General features: G+C 29.8%; 1 protein-coding gene across 1 annotated transcript; it reads left to right on the top strand.

Annotated features, from left to right (window-relative positions):
* The first annotated feature begins 13,570 nt into the window (after nucleotides 1-13,570).
* Nucleotides 13,571-16,393, top strand: LOC103580475 (uncharacterized). The gene is made up of 2 exons (XM_008562219.2): nucleotides 13,571-14,059; nucleotides 14,473-16,393. Exons 1-2 carry the CDS (start codon nucleotides 13,861-13,863, stop codon nucleotides 16,251-16,253), a joined length of 1,980 nt encoding a protein of 659 aa, XP_008560441.1. The 5' UTR covers nucleotides 13,571-13,860; the 3' UTR covers nucleotides 16,254-16,393.
* Nucleotides 16,394-17,310: the final 917 nt, after the last annotated feature.

The raw sequence follows: 17,310 nt of genomic DNA, 5'->3' as shown, positions 1-17,310 counted from the left end.
TTTTCTAAATTGTCTTCTATGACATTCAATAAATTATCTACATAAAGTGAGATAATTGTTATTTTTAAGTTTTGTTGTCATTGATAGCACTTGAGTAATTAAATATTTCGCTTCACAATTGATTAAAACATTATGAAATTCTCTTCTCATTTTTAAACACTTTTACACTCAGAGAATGGTGCATTATTTTTTACGTTACAAATTTATAGAAAAATTACTATACACACTGATAGAAGTATTTATTTGATATTAATAAATGCATTTATTTGAAACAGTTTTTTAGCCTTATTTGGCTGAAATAAGCATTTATTTGCCTCAAATATAGATTTATTAATAGTTAATAAATCTCATATTTGAGTGAACATCATTGTGATTTTTGACTACAGCGCCACTTTCGGGTTACAATACCTTTCAGTATACTGACTAGTGTAACAAATTCAAAATATAATCAACTAAATATTGTTTTATAAATAAAAAAAAGGCTGAATATTTTTTCAATTAATTACTTTGCGTATTATTTTCTTTAAAAAAATAAGCTTAAATGGAACTATTAATTATTTGTCATAACCCTACTTAATTAGCTTCATGTGTCATCTCCTATTCAAATAAGCCATTTATTAACTATTAAGAAATATTTATTTGGTTCAAATAAATCTCATTTAATAAATCATTTGTTAACTATTAATAAAAATTTATTTGGTTAAACTTTCAAATCATTTATTGACTATTAATAAATCTTATTTGGTTCAAATAAATTCTTCTAAAATAATTAGTTTTACCATATCGAGAATGATGATAGTGACAATCTGGCAGCTAAGATGGAAAGTACAATTCTCTAAAGAATTTCTCAAAATTATGAATCCTCATAAAACCAGTAAAATTTATTATAAAACATCAAATCAAGTTATAGACTCTCCGTAAAAATGTTGTCGTATGTTCATTACATTAAATTAAATTTTATTGCCATTGTTATAAAAAAAATTTGACATATATTCCAAATCTATCATCGAGTTTTTTTTACCCTTAAATAGTTCGATAAACTGACTGGGAAGTACAATGTATCTCTCTCGCAATGTCTGAAGCACTATAAAACTTTTCTGCCATATCGTTGCCGTAAAACAGTAGTAAATCTCGTTCTCTCCCTCGCCCCGTATACATATGGGTCATTCTATACCAAATCAACGGGTTTCGAGATATTTGAATAACATCTTCTTAGATGGCTTATAGATATATTTAGAATGCCATATACACAGAAATAAAAATATAGCTTTCAGAAGTACATGGAAAAAACGTATATAAGGTAAAAACCCCCATTATTGACAGGGTCCCTACTATTGACATTTGTTTTAATTTATTAATTTTTCAATTAACTCTATGAATAACCACATGGCTTAATACTTCTTACCAATTTTTTGATATTTTTAAATGGAATAATAGTTTAATTGTATTTCTAGGTATAAATTATTCGCTGTAAAAAAATTAATTTCCCTGAGTAGATCACCATTGCTAGAATGATTGTAATTTCTTAACAATTTCGTTTAAAGAGATCGTATTTTTAAAAACAGATTTCCCTATACAGTTCTAATGTAAGTGTATCATTAAAAATTGTTTCAGGTTATTTATAGTCTAAATAACCCCAGAATCATTGATTTAAACTGATAAATCTTAATTATCATTTAAAAGTAGAGTGTCAATAGTCGGTACATAAAAATTCACGTGTGTTTACTAGCAACAGACCACAAACTAATGTAACTTAACCTCCACATATATATCGATATATTTATGTTAACACGCTGTTTAGTACTTTCATAATAAATAAAACATTTAATAAAAAATTGTCGAAGCAAGAATAGTGTTGTCGAATTTATAAAAAAATAAAAATGTGTCCTAGATGAAGTTTTAATTGTAATTATCATATTTTGTCGTTTTTAATTATAATATTTATAATTAATTTGAACCTAATTGACGGTGGTCTTTAATCACTTTTTATAAACTGATGCGCATGCACATTAGGCCTGTCAATAATGGGGTCCATGGTATGTCAATAGTTTGCTCTGATACTATTTTACCTTGTCAATAATACCTACACTCGACTTGTTGGTTTTAAATTAATATATTTTATATTTAACTTATTGCTATTTAAGTAAATTAATTCAAATATACAAGTAGATACATCAATTAAAACGTCCAATGCAAAAAAAAGTTAATTATTTTAATTTTAAATACGCTAAAAAAATTCAAACAATCACAGACATTCTTTTAGTGTCAATAATGGGGGCTTTTACTTCTCTTTCTTAGCTTCTTCCTTAGCTCCTCGAACGATCTACTTTCAGCGTAATTTGATTAAGCTTATACAAAAAATATTTAAGTTTCAAATGCTTTCGACATATTGTTACAAAAAAAAATTTTAATCTTGATGTGCAGTCAAATTTAATTGTCAACTTATGATGTACTCGATAATGATACGATTATAGATTCAACAAAATATAAAATTCAAAATCAATAATTATTTTGTTTCTTTTAAAAACCGATTGCTATTTGTATTTAAGTACCAATTAAATGCAGTTTAAACTAAAAGTAAAATTTTTAGTTCAACTATGAATAAATTCATTGAAATCATAAGGAACCAAGTGCTATCGATAGAAAAACGTACGTTACCATCGACTGTTTGGCAAGGGTGTCGTGAAACGTTTATGGGAGTTCAAGGGGGTTACGAAGAGTTTGGAACTGCTTGGTTGGCCCTATATTATAAATATCATCCATGAAAGATGGCGCAGACAGCAGTAGGAGACGATGGAACGGGAAAACGTCTGAGTAAAGGAGTGGAACAGAGTTGAAATTAGCATAATCAGAATAATTTCCGCCAGCTGACAGCACTTTCATTCTTTTCCGAGGAAAGATTCTCTACTGTTTTATTTTCTTCGTGTTTGCCGCACTATCTTCAGCAATACGACTTCACTCTTTTTCTTCAACTCATGCTCTTATTTCTTGAATCGATATACACTGAATACTATATATTTGCATATATATATATATATATATATATATATATATATATATATATATATATACATGCTAGCAAATTCATACCGAAATCGAAGCCGGTAGATCTCATAGTTAATAAACAGGAGTATTTTCATCTTTGACCGGCCATGACCCTTCACCCTCGGGGTGAATTTTTGGTAAAATATCAATGACGTGCGGATTTTCATGAGTGTAAAAAACATTTGTGTCAAAGTTCAAGTCTATGGTCTTATATCTAAAAGGAGTATTTTTAGCTTGGACTTAGCCGCACTCCTCCTCCTTTGCAGAATTGATATTCTAAAATATACCAGTAATGGCAGATTCATATAAGTGTGAGAAATATTTTTTTGCAACTCATAGTAATAAAGCACGTCTTTGATTGGTTAAAAATGATACTACAAAGAATAAATATCACGAAAAATATCTACATTGTTCTTGAAAAATATGACAAATCTATACTTTTTACACAGGTATACCTATATATAGATATACAGTTTATTAGCCATTAAACGATCGTACAGAAAACCCAAGGAACAGCCGTCTCAAGTTGGGACAACGCAAAGTCCCAAACTATAGAAAATCATCTTATTGTATGTAATAATAATTCTCAATTCACTATATGAACCTGACTCGACCCGGATCAAAAACAAAACTTGATTTAGACTTAGTCGTCTTACTTAGCCACGATTTAAGACGACGAAGTCTAAATAATGTTTTATTTTTGACCAGGGCTTTTACCAATAAAAGACATTTTTTCATACCATTCGATGCAAAAACTATTGTAACGCATGGAGTAAGAAAGGCTTTTGAATACCTACAACCAGGGGGTCTTGACTACCGTGTTAAAAAAAAACTCTCTTTACTTCTATGCTCGGACGTTAGAGTAGATGGCGCATCGAGCAAACCTCATGAAAGTCATAGTATATTTATAAAAAGTTCCTAAATTTCACAAAATACAGTTTATATTTAGAACTACAGAAACTTCTTCGAGTTACGTGTTAGTCGTGTCACAGTGACTATGCTTTTAACTTGTGCGTGTAGGGTTCGAGACTGAGGCTGAAATTATTATTATTTTTTTTAATTTTTTTTTTAATTAAAATTTTTTTTTTATCGTATATTATTTTTTTCAATAATATAAAAAAATAAAAATTACTGTAATTTATTCACGGACTATAATGATAATAATAATATTAATAATAATAATAATAATAATAATAATAATAATAATAATAATAATAATAATAATAATAATAATAATAATAATAATAATAATAATAATAATAATAACAATGAATTGATCAATTATTATTTATTTGCTCTCCCTGCTTAAAAAAAACGATAGATTCTTATAGCCAAGGTATAAAGCCCTATACTTAACTGTAGCACTTCTCATAGAACTTATTCATTCTTATAAAATGTCTATGGGAATTTATAAGAAACTATTGGATTCTATAAGATTTTCTAAACAGGGCTATTACGTATTGTAATTCGTCTAATAGTTTTTTCCGATTTAAATAATAACAATTCTGACAAATTAATCATCCTCTACCTCTCGGAGAGCTTTTTTTTTTTTGTTTTTTGGTGCTTTTCCATGCTTTATGGAACACAAAATTGGTATTTTTCAAATGATCGCTTTTTCCACTTAAATGCCCATTAATTGCTTCACACCAATCACGAATAAATTTATTTATAATTATGGTAATAGCTTTATCATGTAATTCTTCGCAATGAATAGGGCATGATAACCATTCATTGCTCATTATCTGTCTCTCAATCATTGACTTTAAAATACTCCTGATGTTTTTACGGAAACAATATTTCGTAATCGCATCACTGATTATTGTCAGTACCTGTGAGTACATAGTCTCAAAAGCAGAATAACTCCCAGTTTTCCCTTGATTGCGTAAAAAAGAGTTCATACAATTTCCACAATGGATGGCAGATTTTATTATTTGCTGCATGATGTATTGCCGTTGCGATAAAACTAAGTTGATACTAGCTGTAACAGCGGTCCGCTCAGATTTAAATGTACGTTCATCTGATCCTGTAAGAAGGTCAAGAATATAATCGATCGAAGCATCATTATTATTAGTATCCTTCTTTTCATCAGCATTATCATCATCATCATTTATATGTATTAAAAAGTTTTCAAATGTAGAAAGAATATCTGGTCCGTTTCCTCCGGAATCTTCTACATAATCGGTCACTTCGCAATTCCCATGACGAATTTTGAATCTTCCAATGTCATCGAGTACCAAACTTTGAATGATACGCGTGGTTTGATAACAAGAAGGCTTCAGATTCTGACTCCTTTGTCGCAAACGTCCAAACAAATTTTCCAGGCAATCCTGATTAATTGCGCGTGGAAAAAATTGTTGAAATCCTTTTTTTTTTTAATAATTCCCACAGTTATGGAAAAGCCTTTGCGTTTAGTAGCCAATTATCAAGTGTCGGGACTGAAGCTTTTTTTTTACGAGTTCGTAAATCAACGAATCGCATCAATCGTATTGAACTTGCTTTCCAAAAAGCAATATGTGGGCTTTTATCAGTTACAGGCTGACGTAAAGGAACGGAATTTTTTTTCTTCTGCTGCTTAGAAGAGCCGTTCATGGAGTCCATTAAGTCATTAAAAAAGCGAAGAGATTTCGCCGTAGGTAACGCTTGTGGTGGCAATGTTTGCATTCCGTTAACAGTTGGCACAGGAACTAGAATAAAATAAATATTATGATAAAAATGATCGAACTCGGTAAAACTGTTTTTTTCTCTTTTATATAATTTAATTATTTCTATTTATAATTAATTAATTGACGATTTTCCTTGGGAGACTATATATGAAATAATAGTTCAAAGGTAAACAACACTATTCAAAACATTACGTGATTATTTTTACCGCGTATTTGTGACTGTCTGCTCCAACTCTAGTACCGCGATATGTAAATCCTTCGAGTCAGTAAACACTGAGCTGGCGCGAGAATATATAAATATAATGAGACTATAATTAATTATAACTTATAGTGAAAAGGAAAACAGCCCAAAAAAAGAAAACAGCTAGTAAAATAAAATAATAAGCACGTATATGTTAGCTACCTTGAGATGTTGATTGTTTTTCAATAAAATCAGCTACAGTTTGACTGTAGACCTGTACAGCAGGATTTACCCGCATTTTTGAAATTTTGTCAGGGTAAATGTGCTGATCTGTTAATTTTTTTAATTCTCGTGGCCCATCTGTACGAAATTTGTCCATTTCATACGCATCTTGAATATATTTCCACAATGCATACTCAACATTCTGAGCATTAGTCCCGTTGTTTATTTCTAAAGCTTTCGTCAACAAATTATTGCGAAAACCTTTAGCAAGATGTGGACTATCAAAAAGCGTTACAATTTCATGTCCTCGTATAATGATTGCTTCATCTAAAGGTAATTAAAAATAGTTCACTTGAAAAAATAAACTAATCAACAAATAGTGAAATAAAATTATTTAAAACAAACAATTACCTTGATTTTTTCCATGCTGAAATCTTAGCCTATTTGTTTGGAGAACTAAATTTTTTATAGTTCAAACATTGTTTGTTCTTTGGTTGCAGACAGTAGAAACGGGGATAAGATTATTATCAATCAACGTATTAAAAACTCTTTTAATAACTCGAGTTAAGTCTGTTGGGCTTGTTTGGCTTTCGCAGAAGTCATGATAAATTGGTAGAAACCAATCCCCACTTACTGAGGCAATTGCTACCACAAGAACGTGATCAGCAAAATTCGCTGTCCTTTTATCTTGAAAATCTTCAAATCCTATGATTTTATCATTTTTGGTATCATAGTCCAGGTGAGCTGATATCGCTGCTTCATCCCAGAGAACAGTGACAAATCTGTCCAACGAAAAAGACAAACGTTTGCCTTCATTTTTCAAATGATGAGCGATGATAGCAGGTACCCCTGTATCAAAATTAACTTTCTCAAATACTTTTGTAATTGTTCCAGAGCTAGGCATGGTAAACATAGACGACATCAGCCGATAAGTTGTGGGAGATCATTCACGGCTCTCTAAACTTGAAAACAGCGGAAAGTTTTGAGGTTGGCCAACAGAGTCATCCGTTTTTCAGATTTTTAATTTCCTGCTTAGAAAATCAATGATTTTCAAAAATTTCGGGAAGTTATAATTTTCACCCCGATTTTCGAAAATCAAGTTTTCATCAGATGTCAACGTTTTGTGGTCCTAGGAAGCAATTCTGACTATTTTCAGAATGATGTCCGAGTGTGTGTGTGTGTGTGTGTGTGTGTGTGTGTGTGTGTGTGTGTGTGTGTGTGTGTGTGTGTGTGTGTGTGTGTGAATGGTCTATAACTTTTTAACTAATGAATCGATTTGGATGTTTAAGGCGGTGATTGAAAGAGCTTGTTGGCCGTCAACTTTCCTGAAAATTTCAGATCATTTAATCAAGTAGACTCGAAAATATTGGCGAATTACGAAAAAAAAAAATTTATTTTTTTAGTTTTTTATTGATTTCTCAGAAACAAATTAAACGATCGACTTCAAAATCTACTCAGTTCTAGAACTCAATAAAATGCGTCAAATACCGCCTTAACCATCTCAATCAGTTAATTTGTTTGAGAGATATCGTTGGAGAAAGAAATAGTAAAAAACGGTTTTTTCCAAATATCTTCAAGACGGCTAAATCGATCGCTTTCAAATTCTAATTAGCTCTAGAATTCAATAAAGCGCTCCTATTGCCGCCTAAAATGTCAAAATTGGTTGATTAGTTCAAAATATAGTCACATTAATATTTTCGATTTCCTTGAGCTTGAAAACAGCGGGAAGTTTTGGGGCTGGCCCGCAGGGTCAACCGACAGACCGATTTTTTTAACTTCCCGCTAAGAAAATCGACGATTTTCAAAAATTTCGGGAAGTTATTGTTTTCACCACGATTTTCAAAAGTTGAGTTTTCATCAGATGTCGACGTTTTGAGGTCCTAGGAAGCTATTCTGACTATTTTCAGAATGATGTCCGAGTGTGCGTATGTATGTATGTATGTGTGTGTGTGTGTGTGTGTGTGTGTGTGTGTGTGTATGTATGTATCTAAACTCTTTGTAACTTTTGAACTAATGAATCGATTTGGATGGTTGAGGTAGCAATCGAAAGAGCTTGTTGGCCATCAACTTTCCTAAAATTTCAGATTATTTGATCGAATATACTCGAAAATATTTGCGAATTACGAAAAAAAAAAATTTTTTATTTTAGTTTTTTATTGATTTCTCAAAAACGACTTATACGATCGACTTCAAAATCTAATCAGCTTTAGTACTCAATAAAACGCGTCGATTGCCACCTCAGACATCAAAATCGGATAATTCGTTCGAGAGTTATCGCGGGAGAAAGAAATGGTGAAAAACGGTTTTTTCTAAATATTTTCGAAACGACTGACGCGATCGATTTCAAATTTTAATCAGCTTTAGAATTCAATAAAACGCGCCGATTGCCACGTCAACTATCAACATCGATTGATTAGTTCAAAAGATATCGGCATTGAAAAGTTAAAAAAATAACATTTTATGTTATTTTTTCCGGATAAATCATAATATAACGTACTAAAATGTGCCTGATATCATACCAACTTATCTTTTTTATGGTTTCTTTTGATCATATAATGTCATCGAACTTGGTTTTTAGTTTAAATCATATTATTAACAAAAAAATCGATAAAACGTAGTTTTTAATATTTTTATCGGATATTTCATAGTTTATTGTTTCTTACATGAGTCAAAACTTATTTAAATCTTGATTTTGATCCCTGACATTGATTTCTGCCTCAATACACTTATTTTACTGAACATAATCAGGAACTAAATTTTAAAAACCGCTTCATTGATGATTTTCGATTCTTAAATTTTCAAACTTCAGCATAACAGGTAACTTGTTAGAGCTTGAGAAGATGGTAAAAAAACAATTGTATGTGATAGCATTTTCGAGCTCGAAGAGTTCGGAAATATATATCTACACTAATGTTTTCGAGCTCTTTGAGATCGAAAACATCGGGAAGTTTTGGGGCTGGCCCGCAGGGTCAACCGACGCCCAGATTTTTTTTCCAGATTTTAATGATGAAAAACCAATATTGCAATTACAGCTATTTTCATAACAGCTGCTACTATTATTTAAATAACTTAAGTATACAGTCGTCATTTTTCATGATCAATTCTGTGAACGTCATTTTATACGAAATTTCCTATAGGTATTGTGGAATTAGACTCAGATGAATTTTGATGAAATGATTTTAAAACATGAATCGTATAGTCTATTTCTTAGTAGAGAAAAATAAACTGACTCTATGGAAAACCATAAAAGCAACAAGAAAAATAATTACACTTAAGACTAAAAGATTGATAAACAAAATAACATCTGTAATTTTTAAAGCAAAGATTTGACTGAAAAGTTGGAAGTCACGTATAGTTTAGATACTTTCCGCAGCATGGTGCCGTTCATGGATCTCTTTAAATATATCAAAATTTATGCTTCGTTACCATAAATATTCCAGATAAAAGTCTCTACGAAAAAAAAGCTTTCTTGGCCTAAGATATTTTTCCTCATCCCGAAACAATTTTTGTTGTCAATTCGTAATGCTAAAAATTTCTTGAGTAAATCGTATTCACAGTGACCGTTCGCTTACCAGATAATATAGATTCTGTACTAGACAGGAAGTGGAATTTTCAATCACATCTCTGACTACTTTTTAGCGGGAACTAATGTTGTCAACAGTAGTCAAACATGTGACTTAAAACACCACTTTCTGCCCAGTACAGGAGTGGTTACTATGTTGAACGACAATGGAACGCATTTGTTCAAGGAGTCTTTCGCATCTACACACAGTGCTTATACCTATTGTATATCGTTACACATCTACTGCTGAAAAGAACCTGAACTATCTGGTAAGCGAACGGTCCCTTTGAACACGATAACCAATCGTGTTTTCGACATAAGGTGTAACATAGTAATAGTTACCAAGTTGAATCGTACTCAGTCGTATATAAAAACTACCCACCCCTTTTATAGCGAGAACCACTCTCTAAATCTGAAACAGTAATAACCTCTGAAAAATAGTGTGTATCCACTATTTCACAGCTATAAGTATACCACTTGGTATACTTATAGCCGTAAAACAGTTAATAGTCACTGTTTCAGATTTGGAGAGAAGTATAATATGCTACAATCAGTTTCTACGTAATTTAAGATCATTCTTGTGTGGCACAGTAACCATTCATATCTATTTTTTCTATATACCAAGCAGCCTTAAAAATTGTTTGATCAATCTGTTTTTTTTTAAACGTTTCGTAATATGAAGCTAACGATTGGTTTTATAGATTAAGAATCATCTAAATGAGATTTGTTCATCATGTAGATAAGCGAAATATAAAGAGCTAAATTTGCGCTCTTGATAAAATAAAATAGTAAATTATAACTTTCAACAGTTCAAAAGTATATTTTTTAATAAACTCAAAATAAAATTTATGAGAAACATAGTGAATATTTAATTGGAAATATAAACAAATTGTTGCGTTTATTTTTCATGAATTTGAAATGGTTCTCACGTCTGATTATTTATACATCGTTTTTCCAATTCTCAGTGATCTCTCAAAGTTAATTGGTTGCATCCGGATTTCCGGCAGCTGTTTCTTTTTATGATGGTAATAATATTTCAGAATAATTTATCAATTTAACAATTCAGTAAAATAATTATCACCAATATAGAAATAAATAGATATATGAGAAGATAAAATGTTCCTTCAAAATAAATTTTAATGGTTCTACTTAAATTTTGTATTTTAGCAAAAAAAAAAAAAAAAAAATTTTTATTATCAATAATTTGTTTTTTTTATTAAATTTTTACAGATATTTAACGGCTAAATTTTTTGCTTCATGTAATCTTCGAACTCACAATTTTTATCTGAATTCTGGGATATTTATTTTTTTATATCATCAACATTTTTTTGGTTGCTAAGAAATCAGTCGAGGTAATAAAGGCTTCCAATTTTTTACCTATATGTAATACCTTAAAATAAAAATAAAATAGAACTTGGAAAAAACGCTCGTTGTTTAAGACGCTTTATATGTCGTTTGGTCCTCCTAATAATAATTGAGATCATCTAATTATAACCCATCGTCACAATAAGATACTTGGATTCGGCATTTTATATTTATCTTAAAAAAAAAAAGAATTCATAGTAATGCTTACTATTAGATGATTCTGCTACAAATTCTGAGAAAAAATCTATTAACATTAATATCAAATAAATACTGAAGTCTAGAGCAAATTTTATTTTCTATGAGGAAGGGAGGAGGTAAAATGGAGTACTGAAGGAAAATTATATTTCACATAACTATTAAATGCAAAAGTAAAAAAAAAAATTTTATTTTTTTGATTAAAACAAAAGTCACTAACATTTTTCGACTGAAACTATTGATTTTTGAAAAAATCTATTAAAATAACTTTAGAATAATGATCCATTATATTTACAAAAGTGATTTTAGAATGTTTAAAAAAGATTTTAAGGAACAAACTTTTTTTATAAAATTTCGGGAGTACCCCATTTTGTCCCCTCCCCTACTTTCATTATCACAAAAAATATCATACAGCTGTAACTTAAATTTTAAAGGTTATTAAAAAAGATCGCTGTTGACATCGACTTATATTACCTTTCGATTTTGAATTTATATTTTGTTGAGCATTATGTATTTTTTTTTTTTAAAAAGAGACTTAATTAAATTCTTATGTTAAAAATCGATAGTGTCATAAGAAAACTTAGCTAAATGACAATTTTTTCATAAGTTTTATTCAAAACGGCAAAAATTCTGTTCGATATTATATTCATCCATTATTCATGCAAGATCAATGCTGTTCTACTGGACGGAACGAGAGCAAATCCGAATGGTGAAAATATCCAATTCAAATTTAAATATTTGAATATCTGAATGATTATATTGAGTTCAATATATTTATCAAATAACTGAATAAACGCACAGTGACAAATACACATTCCATTATATTCAGGTATATTCAGTCAAATGCGAATGTGTTTTTAATTATGGAACCACTTTTTTTATATTATGTTCATAAATAAATATAAATGTCAATGAACATTTATAATGATACATAACTCCCGCCATGAAAAAAATTTATAAAAAAAAAATACATGCTAAAATATAAAAAGTATATAAATATATACAAAGCATGTAAAAAAAAATATATATATGATTTTAATAGCTAACTTTTGGCCGATTTTCGTATATATTTTATGTATTTTAAATGTTATTTCAATATATTAAAAATATATCTTAGAATATATACACTATATCGGCTCTCTAAAAACGAATTAGTGAAAATCACTATTTGGTAGTGAATAGTTACTCATTGCTGGTGCAAAGTATACCACTATTTGAATTAGTGATATACTTTTCACTAGCAAATAGTGAATAGTCACTAATATAAATCAAAATATAAAAAAAATGTATTGAATATATACATGTAAAATAAAAAAAAATTCTCGGTATGGTATAAAAAAAATATATATAGTTAATATATTTTATATATATCATCATACCGATATTTTTTATATATTCTAAGATATAGTTTTTATATATTCAACTTACATTTAAAATATATAAGAAAATTGGCCAATAATTAACAATTAAAAATATACTTTGTACACATATTCTATACATATATTTATATATTTTTTCATACTTAAAATATAAATTTTCTATATTTTAACGTGTATTATTTTTATAAATTTTTTTCATGGGGGTCGAAAATAAATTTTATCTGAATACTTGTATTTAAGACTGACTTAAAACGAACATGTAATATTAATTTTAAAGAAAGTAAATTTTTAACATGAGCGGCAGAAAATAACAGACTTTATAAATATATTTATATATATATATATAGCGGCATATAATAATAATAAAAAAAAAAACATGTGTATGCTCACACTCACGTATACTACGCTTACTCTCACAAGACTTGCCACATCACCGCCACTCGGATCCACGTCTATCTGTCAGTTCCCAGTCTCAAACAAGATGGATGGCTGGCGAATGGAAATCATGGTTGAAGCTTGTTCCACACCCTTCTTTACTCTCTCCTGTAGCCCTTCTCAATACTACTGCAATACCTCGTTCACCCTTCAGCAATGCTTCACTAGCAACCAGGGCTTATTTGATTCTCTTCTTTTTGCATGATCCAGTCCCCAACTAAGTTACGTGAATAGGGGAGACCGGGGCATAGCGGCCCACTTAAGCGAGTTATTATTTCTAGCTACTATTGATCATCTAAAAAATTTTCTTGTGCCTTATCTTGAGGGAATATATGATAATTTGGTCAAAACCCACAAAAAAAAAATTTTTTTTTTCTGGGGCACAACGGCCCACTTCTGGAGAATAATTAAAAAAAAAAAATATTACCAAAAATTTTTTTCTTTTTTAATATTATTCATTTATTCTAATTTAAAAAAAAAACATTTTGAAATGATAGTTATTATTTTTTAACTTCCCCCACCCCTTTTCACTTTCTTTGTTTAGAAAAAAATTAAATTACAAAGATTTTCTATTTGAAACTCAGAAAAAATTTTAATTCCGTACGATGTAAATTTAAAAGTACCGCCAAACGATTGGTTGATGACATCAACGGTCGGTAAAGTTTTTGAAACAGTCGCTAAGTGGCGTTGTAAATGTTGAAAATAAATATGGAGTTGTACATCATATGACTATATTTGTGTTGGAGGTTCACTACAGTTCGGCGGTAAATTTTACAATTTTAATTTTACTTCTCATATTTTCTAAAATAAAAAATGGTGCGCAATTATAAATCAAAAAATACTCATATGTCATGGAATGAATTGGCTATGGCAAAAGCTATCGAAGCAGTTAACCAAGGAGAGATGGGATATCTTGCTGCTTCAAAAGCGTTTGGAGTACCAAAAACCACTCTGAGACGCCGATCCAATTTTTATAAATTAAACAATGATATAGAGTTTGTATCATCGAAAGGTATTGAGAATCTAAAACAATTATTTTATTAATACACAGTAAAAAATTTTGCATCAATGCGTCAAAAAATTTTTATGCTAAATATTTAACATAAAAATTTTTAACACAAAATTCTTTGATGAGAATTAATTTAGCACATATTTTATAATTTTAAGAATTTTTTTAACAAATAAATTGTCAAAAAAAAAAAAAAATGAGAAAAGAAAATTGACATTTAGAAAATAAAAAAAATAAAAAATCCAATTTTTTAGGAATAATTTTTTGGAGTAAATTAATTTATTAAAAAAAATTAAAAAATTGTCAAGCGACTGCTAACTTTAATGGATTAATTTTTTGACGCAATAATAACGTAAAATTTTTTACTGTGTAATTTAATCGAAGAAAATAATTATAAACTAAAATTTTTATTGTAGGGCTACCCAGAAAGTTTACTCCAGTTTTTAGTCCTGTGCAAGAATCCGAACTTGTCAGTTATTTAAAAGATTTAGAAAGTCGATTATTTGGATTATCAAGCTTCGAGGTGAGAATCCTCGCTTATCAGCTCGCTGAAAAAAATCAAATTAAACATCCATTTGTAAATGGAGTAGCTGGAGAAGATTGGCTGCAAGGATTTTTGAAACGTAACCCCACCTTATCGTTACGCAAACCTGAAAGCACATCAGCAGCACGGGCAGCTGGTTTCAATCGGATTGTCATTCAAAATTTTTTTAACTTACTAAAACAGATTATGGAAAAATACAATCTACTTCCTCATCGTATTTTTAACGTAGATGAAACTGGCTGTAGTAGTGTCCCAAAAACTCACGGGAAAATCATTGTTGAGAAAGGAAAAAAACAAGTTGGAATTTTAACGTCAGCTGAGCGAGGTAAAAATGTGACAATGGAGCTTTGTGTTTCAGCTTCAGGACAATTTTTACCACCATTGTTCATTTTTCCTCGTAAGCGTATGAAACCCAACTTGTTGAATAATACAATCCCAGGAAGTTGGGGGCTTTGTCATTCCAGTGGCTGGATGCAACATGATCTCTTCTTGCAGTGGTTCCAATGGTTTGTTGACCAGGTTAAGCCAACTTCTGAAGATCCAGTGCTGCTGATTTTGGATGGGCATACGACACACACTAACAATTTAGATGTGATTGACTACGCTCGTGATCATCACGTTGTAATTCTTTGCTTGCCACCTCATTGCACTCACCGTTTACAACCATTGGATGTCAGTGTAATGAAACCAATATCTTCTTATTATGAGCAAGAAGTAAAAAAATGGTTATCAGAGCACCCAGGAAGAGTCGTCACGCCTGAAGTTCTGCCAATGCTGTTCAGTAATGCATTAAATAAAGCAGCAAAGCCTGAAACTATAATAAATGGTTTCCGAAAAACTGGAATTTACCCAATGAATCCAGATATTTTTGACTCAAAAGATTTTGCTCCTGCCGACACTACCAATAGCAACAAACCACCTGAAGAACAATCACTAGAAAATCTGACCCAAAGTCTGAGTGATTTGTGCAAGACAGATTTTATTGAAGGACCTGAACCCGAGCAACAACCTGAACAGCAGCAACTTGAGCAACAAGAGCTTAGACAGCAAGAGCCAGAAAAACCTGAACTGCAACAACAACTTGAAGAGCCAGTAATTATTCCAATTGCCTCCACCTCCACTGGTAAACCATCGTTGAGGCCCCCATCTAGGTACTTTAGACCACAAATTATTGACGAAAGCTCCGATGAAGAGATGGAAAAATCTCTTACTGAAAATATCACTAAAACTGCTGCATCATCCAAAGCAACGATGAGACAAAACACATCGAAGTTTTATGTAACACCTTACGACATCAAGCCATTGCCATCAAGAGACTCCCCGCCAAAAAAACGACGTCGAGGTGTGACGAGGATTTTAACCAGTAAACAATACCGTGATGAGTTGGAAGAAAAAAAAAATAATCAAAAAATAAAAAATATAATAGCAGAAAAAGTCACTAATAAAAACAAAGCTCCAAAAATTAAAAAAAAAAAAAGTTCTCAAAAAGAAGACAGTGATTGCCATTGCCTGTATTGTAATGGACTCTATTCTGAATCAAAGGAATCATGGATTCAGTGCAATAACTGCAAAATGTGGTCTCACGATTCCTGTGCAAGTATTGAGGAAGATTTTTCAGATGAATATACCTGTGATTACTGTGAAAATAATTAATTGTATTTTTTTATTTAATTGTTTAAATATTTTTAGAAAGCTAAGTGTTTAAAGATTTATCAATTATAAAAATTGTTCTTTGTTATAATTACTCTTAAAATAATTAATTGTATTTTTTTTATTTAATTGTTTAAATATTTTTAGGAAGCCAAGTATTTAAAGATTTATTAATTATAAAAATTGTTATTTGTTATAACTATTCTCAAAATAATTAATTGAATTTTTTTATTTAATTGTTTGAATATTTTTAGGAAGCTAAGTATTTAAAGATTTATTAATTATAAAAATTGTTATTTGTTATAACTATTCTCAAAATAATTAATTGAATTTTTTTATTTAATTGTTTAAATATTTTTAGGAAGCTAAGTGTTTAAAAATTTATCAATTATAAAAATTGTTATTTGTTATAATTATTCTTAAAATAATTTAAAATTTGTTGATTAATACAAAATATTCTTATTTTTTAAGTTGCTGTATAATTTTTAATCCCAAAAGTTTTTGTTATATTTTAGATTAGAAATTACTTGATTGTGGTTTGACAAATTTTAATTTTTTTGAAAAAAATTCTTATCAAATCATTTTTATCATAAAATTAAAAAAAAAAAAAATTTTATCAATATATTTTTGAAAAAAAAATTTTTATCAACAATGTTTTATGGAAAAAGTTTTTTGATGGTCCATTTTGCCCCGGATTTCGCTACTTAACTAAAAAAAATTAAATTTATTTTTTGACAAAATTTTTGGAGTGGGCCGCTGTGCCCCGGGTGGGCCGTCGTGCCCCGGCCTCCCCTATGTTCTGCCCTACCACCCACTCTCTTGATCAACGTAATCGTATGCTTAAATTATATTGGCATAAATATCTATCTATTTAATGACAAAATAATGAAATAATTTTTACTCAATTCCTATGGACTTCTCAATAATAAAAAAAAAAAAAAAAAAAAAAAACACAAAACAAATTAAAAATAAAACGATTTTTACTTGTGCATGGAGTTTTAAGTGCGGTGTTTGTTATTAGAATTCATGATAATTACATCATATTCGAATGATATTTATA

This window comes from Microplitis demolitor, chromosome 3 (assembly GCF_026212275.2).
Source record: "Microplitis demolitor isolate Queensland-Clemson2020A chromosome 3, iyMicDemo2.1a, whole genome shotgun sequence".
Classification (NCBI taxonomy): domain Eukaryota; kingdom Metazoa; phylum Arthropoda; class Insecta; order Hymenoptera; family Braconidae; genus Microplitis; species Microplitis demolitor.
This window is presented reverse-complemented; position numbering and strand designations above follow the sequence as displayed.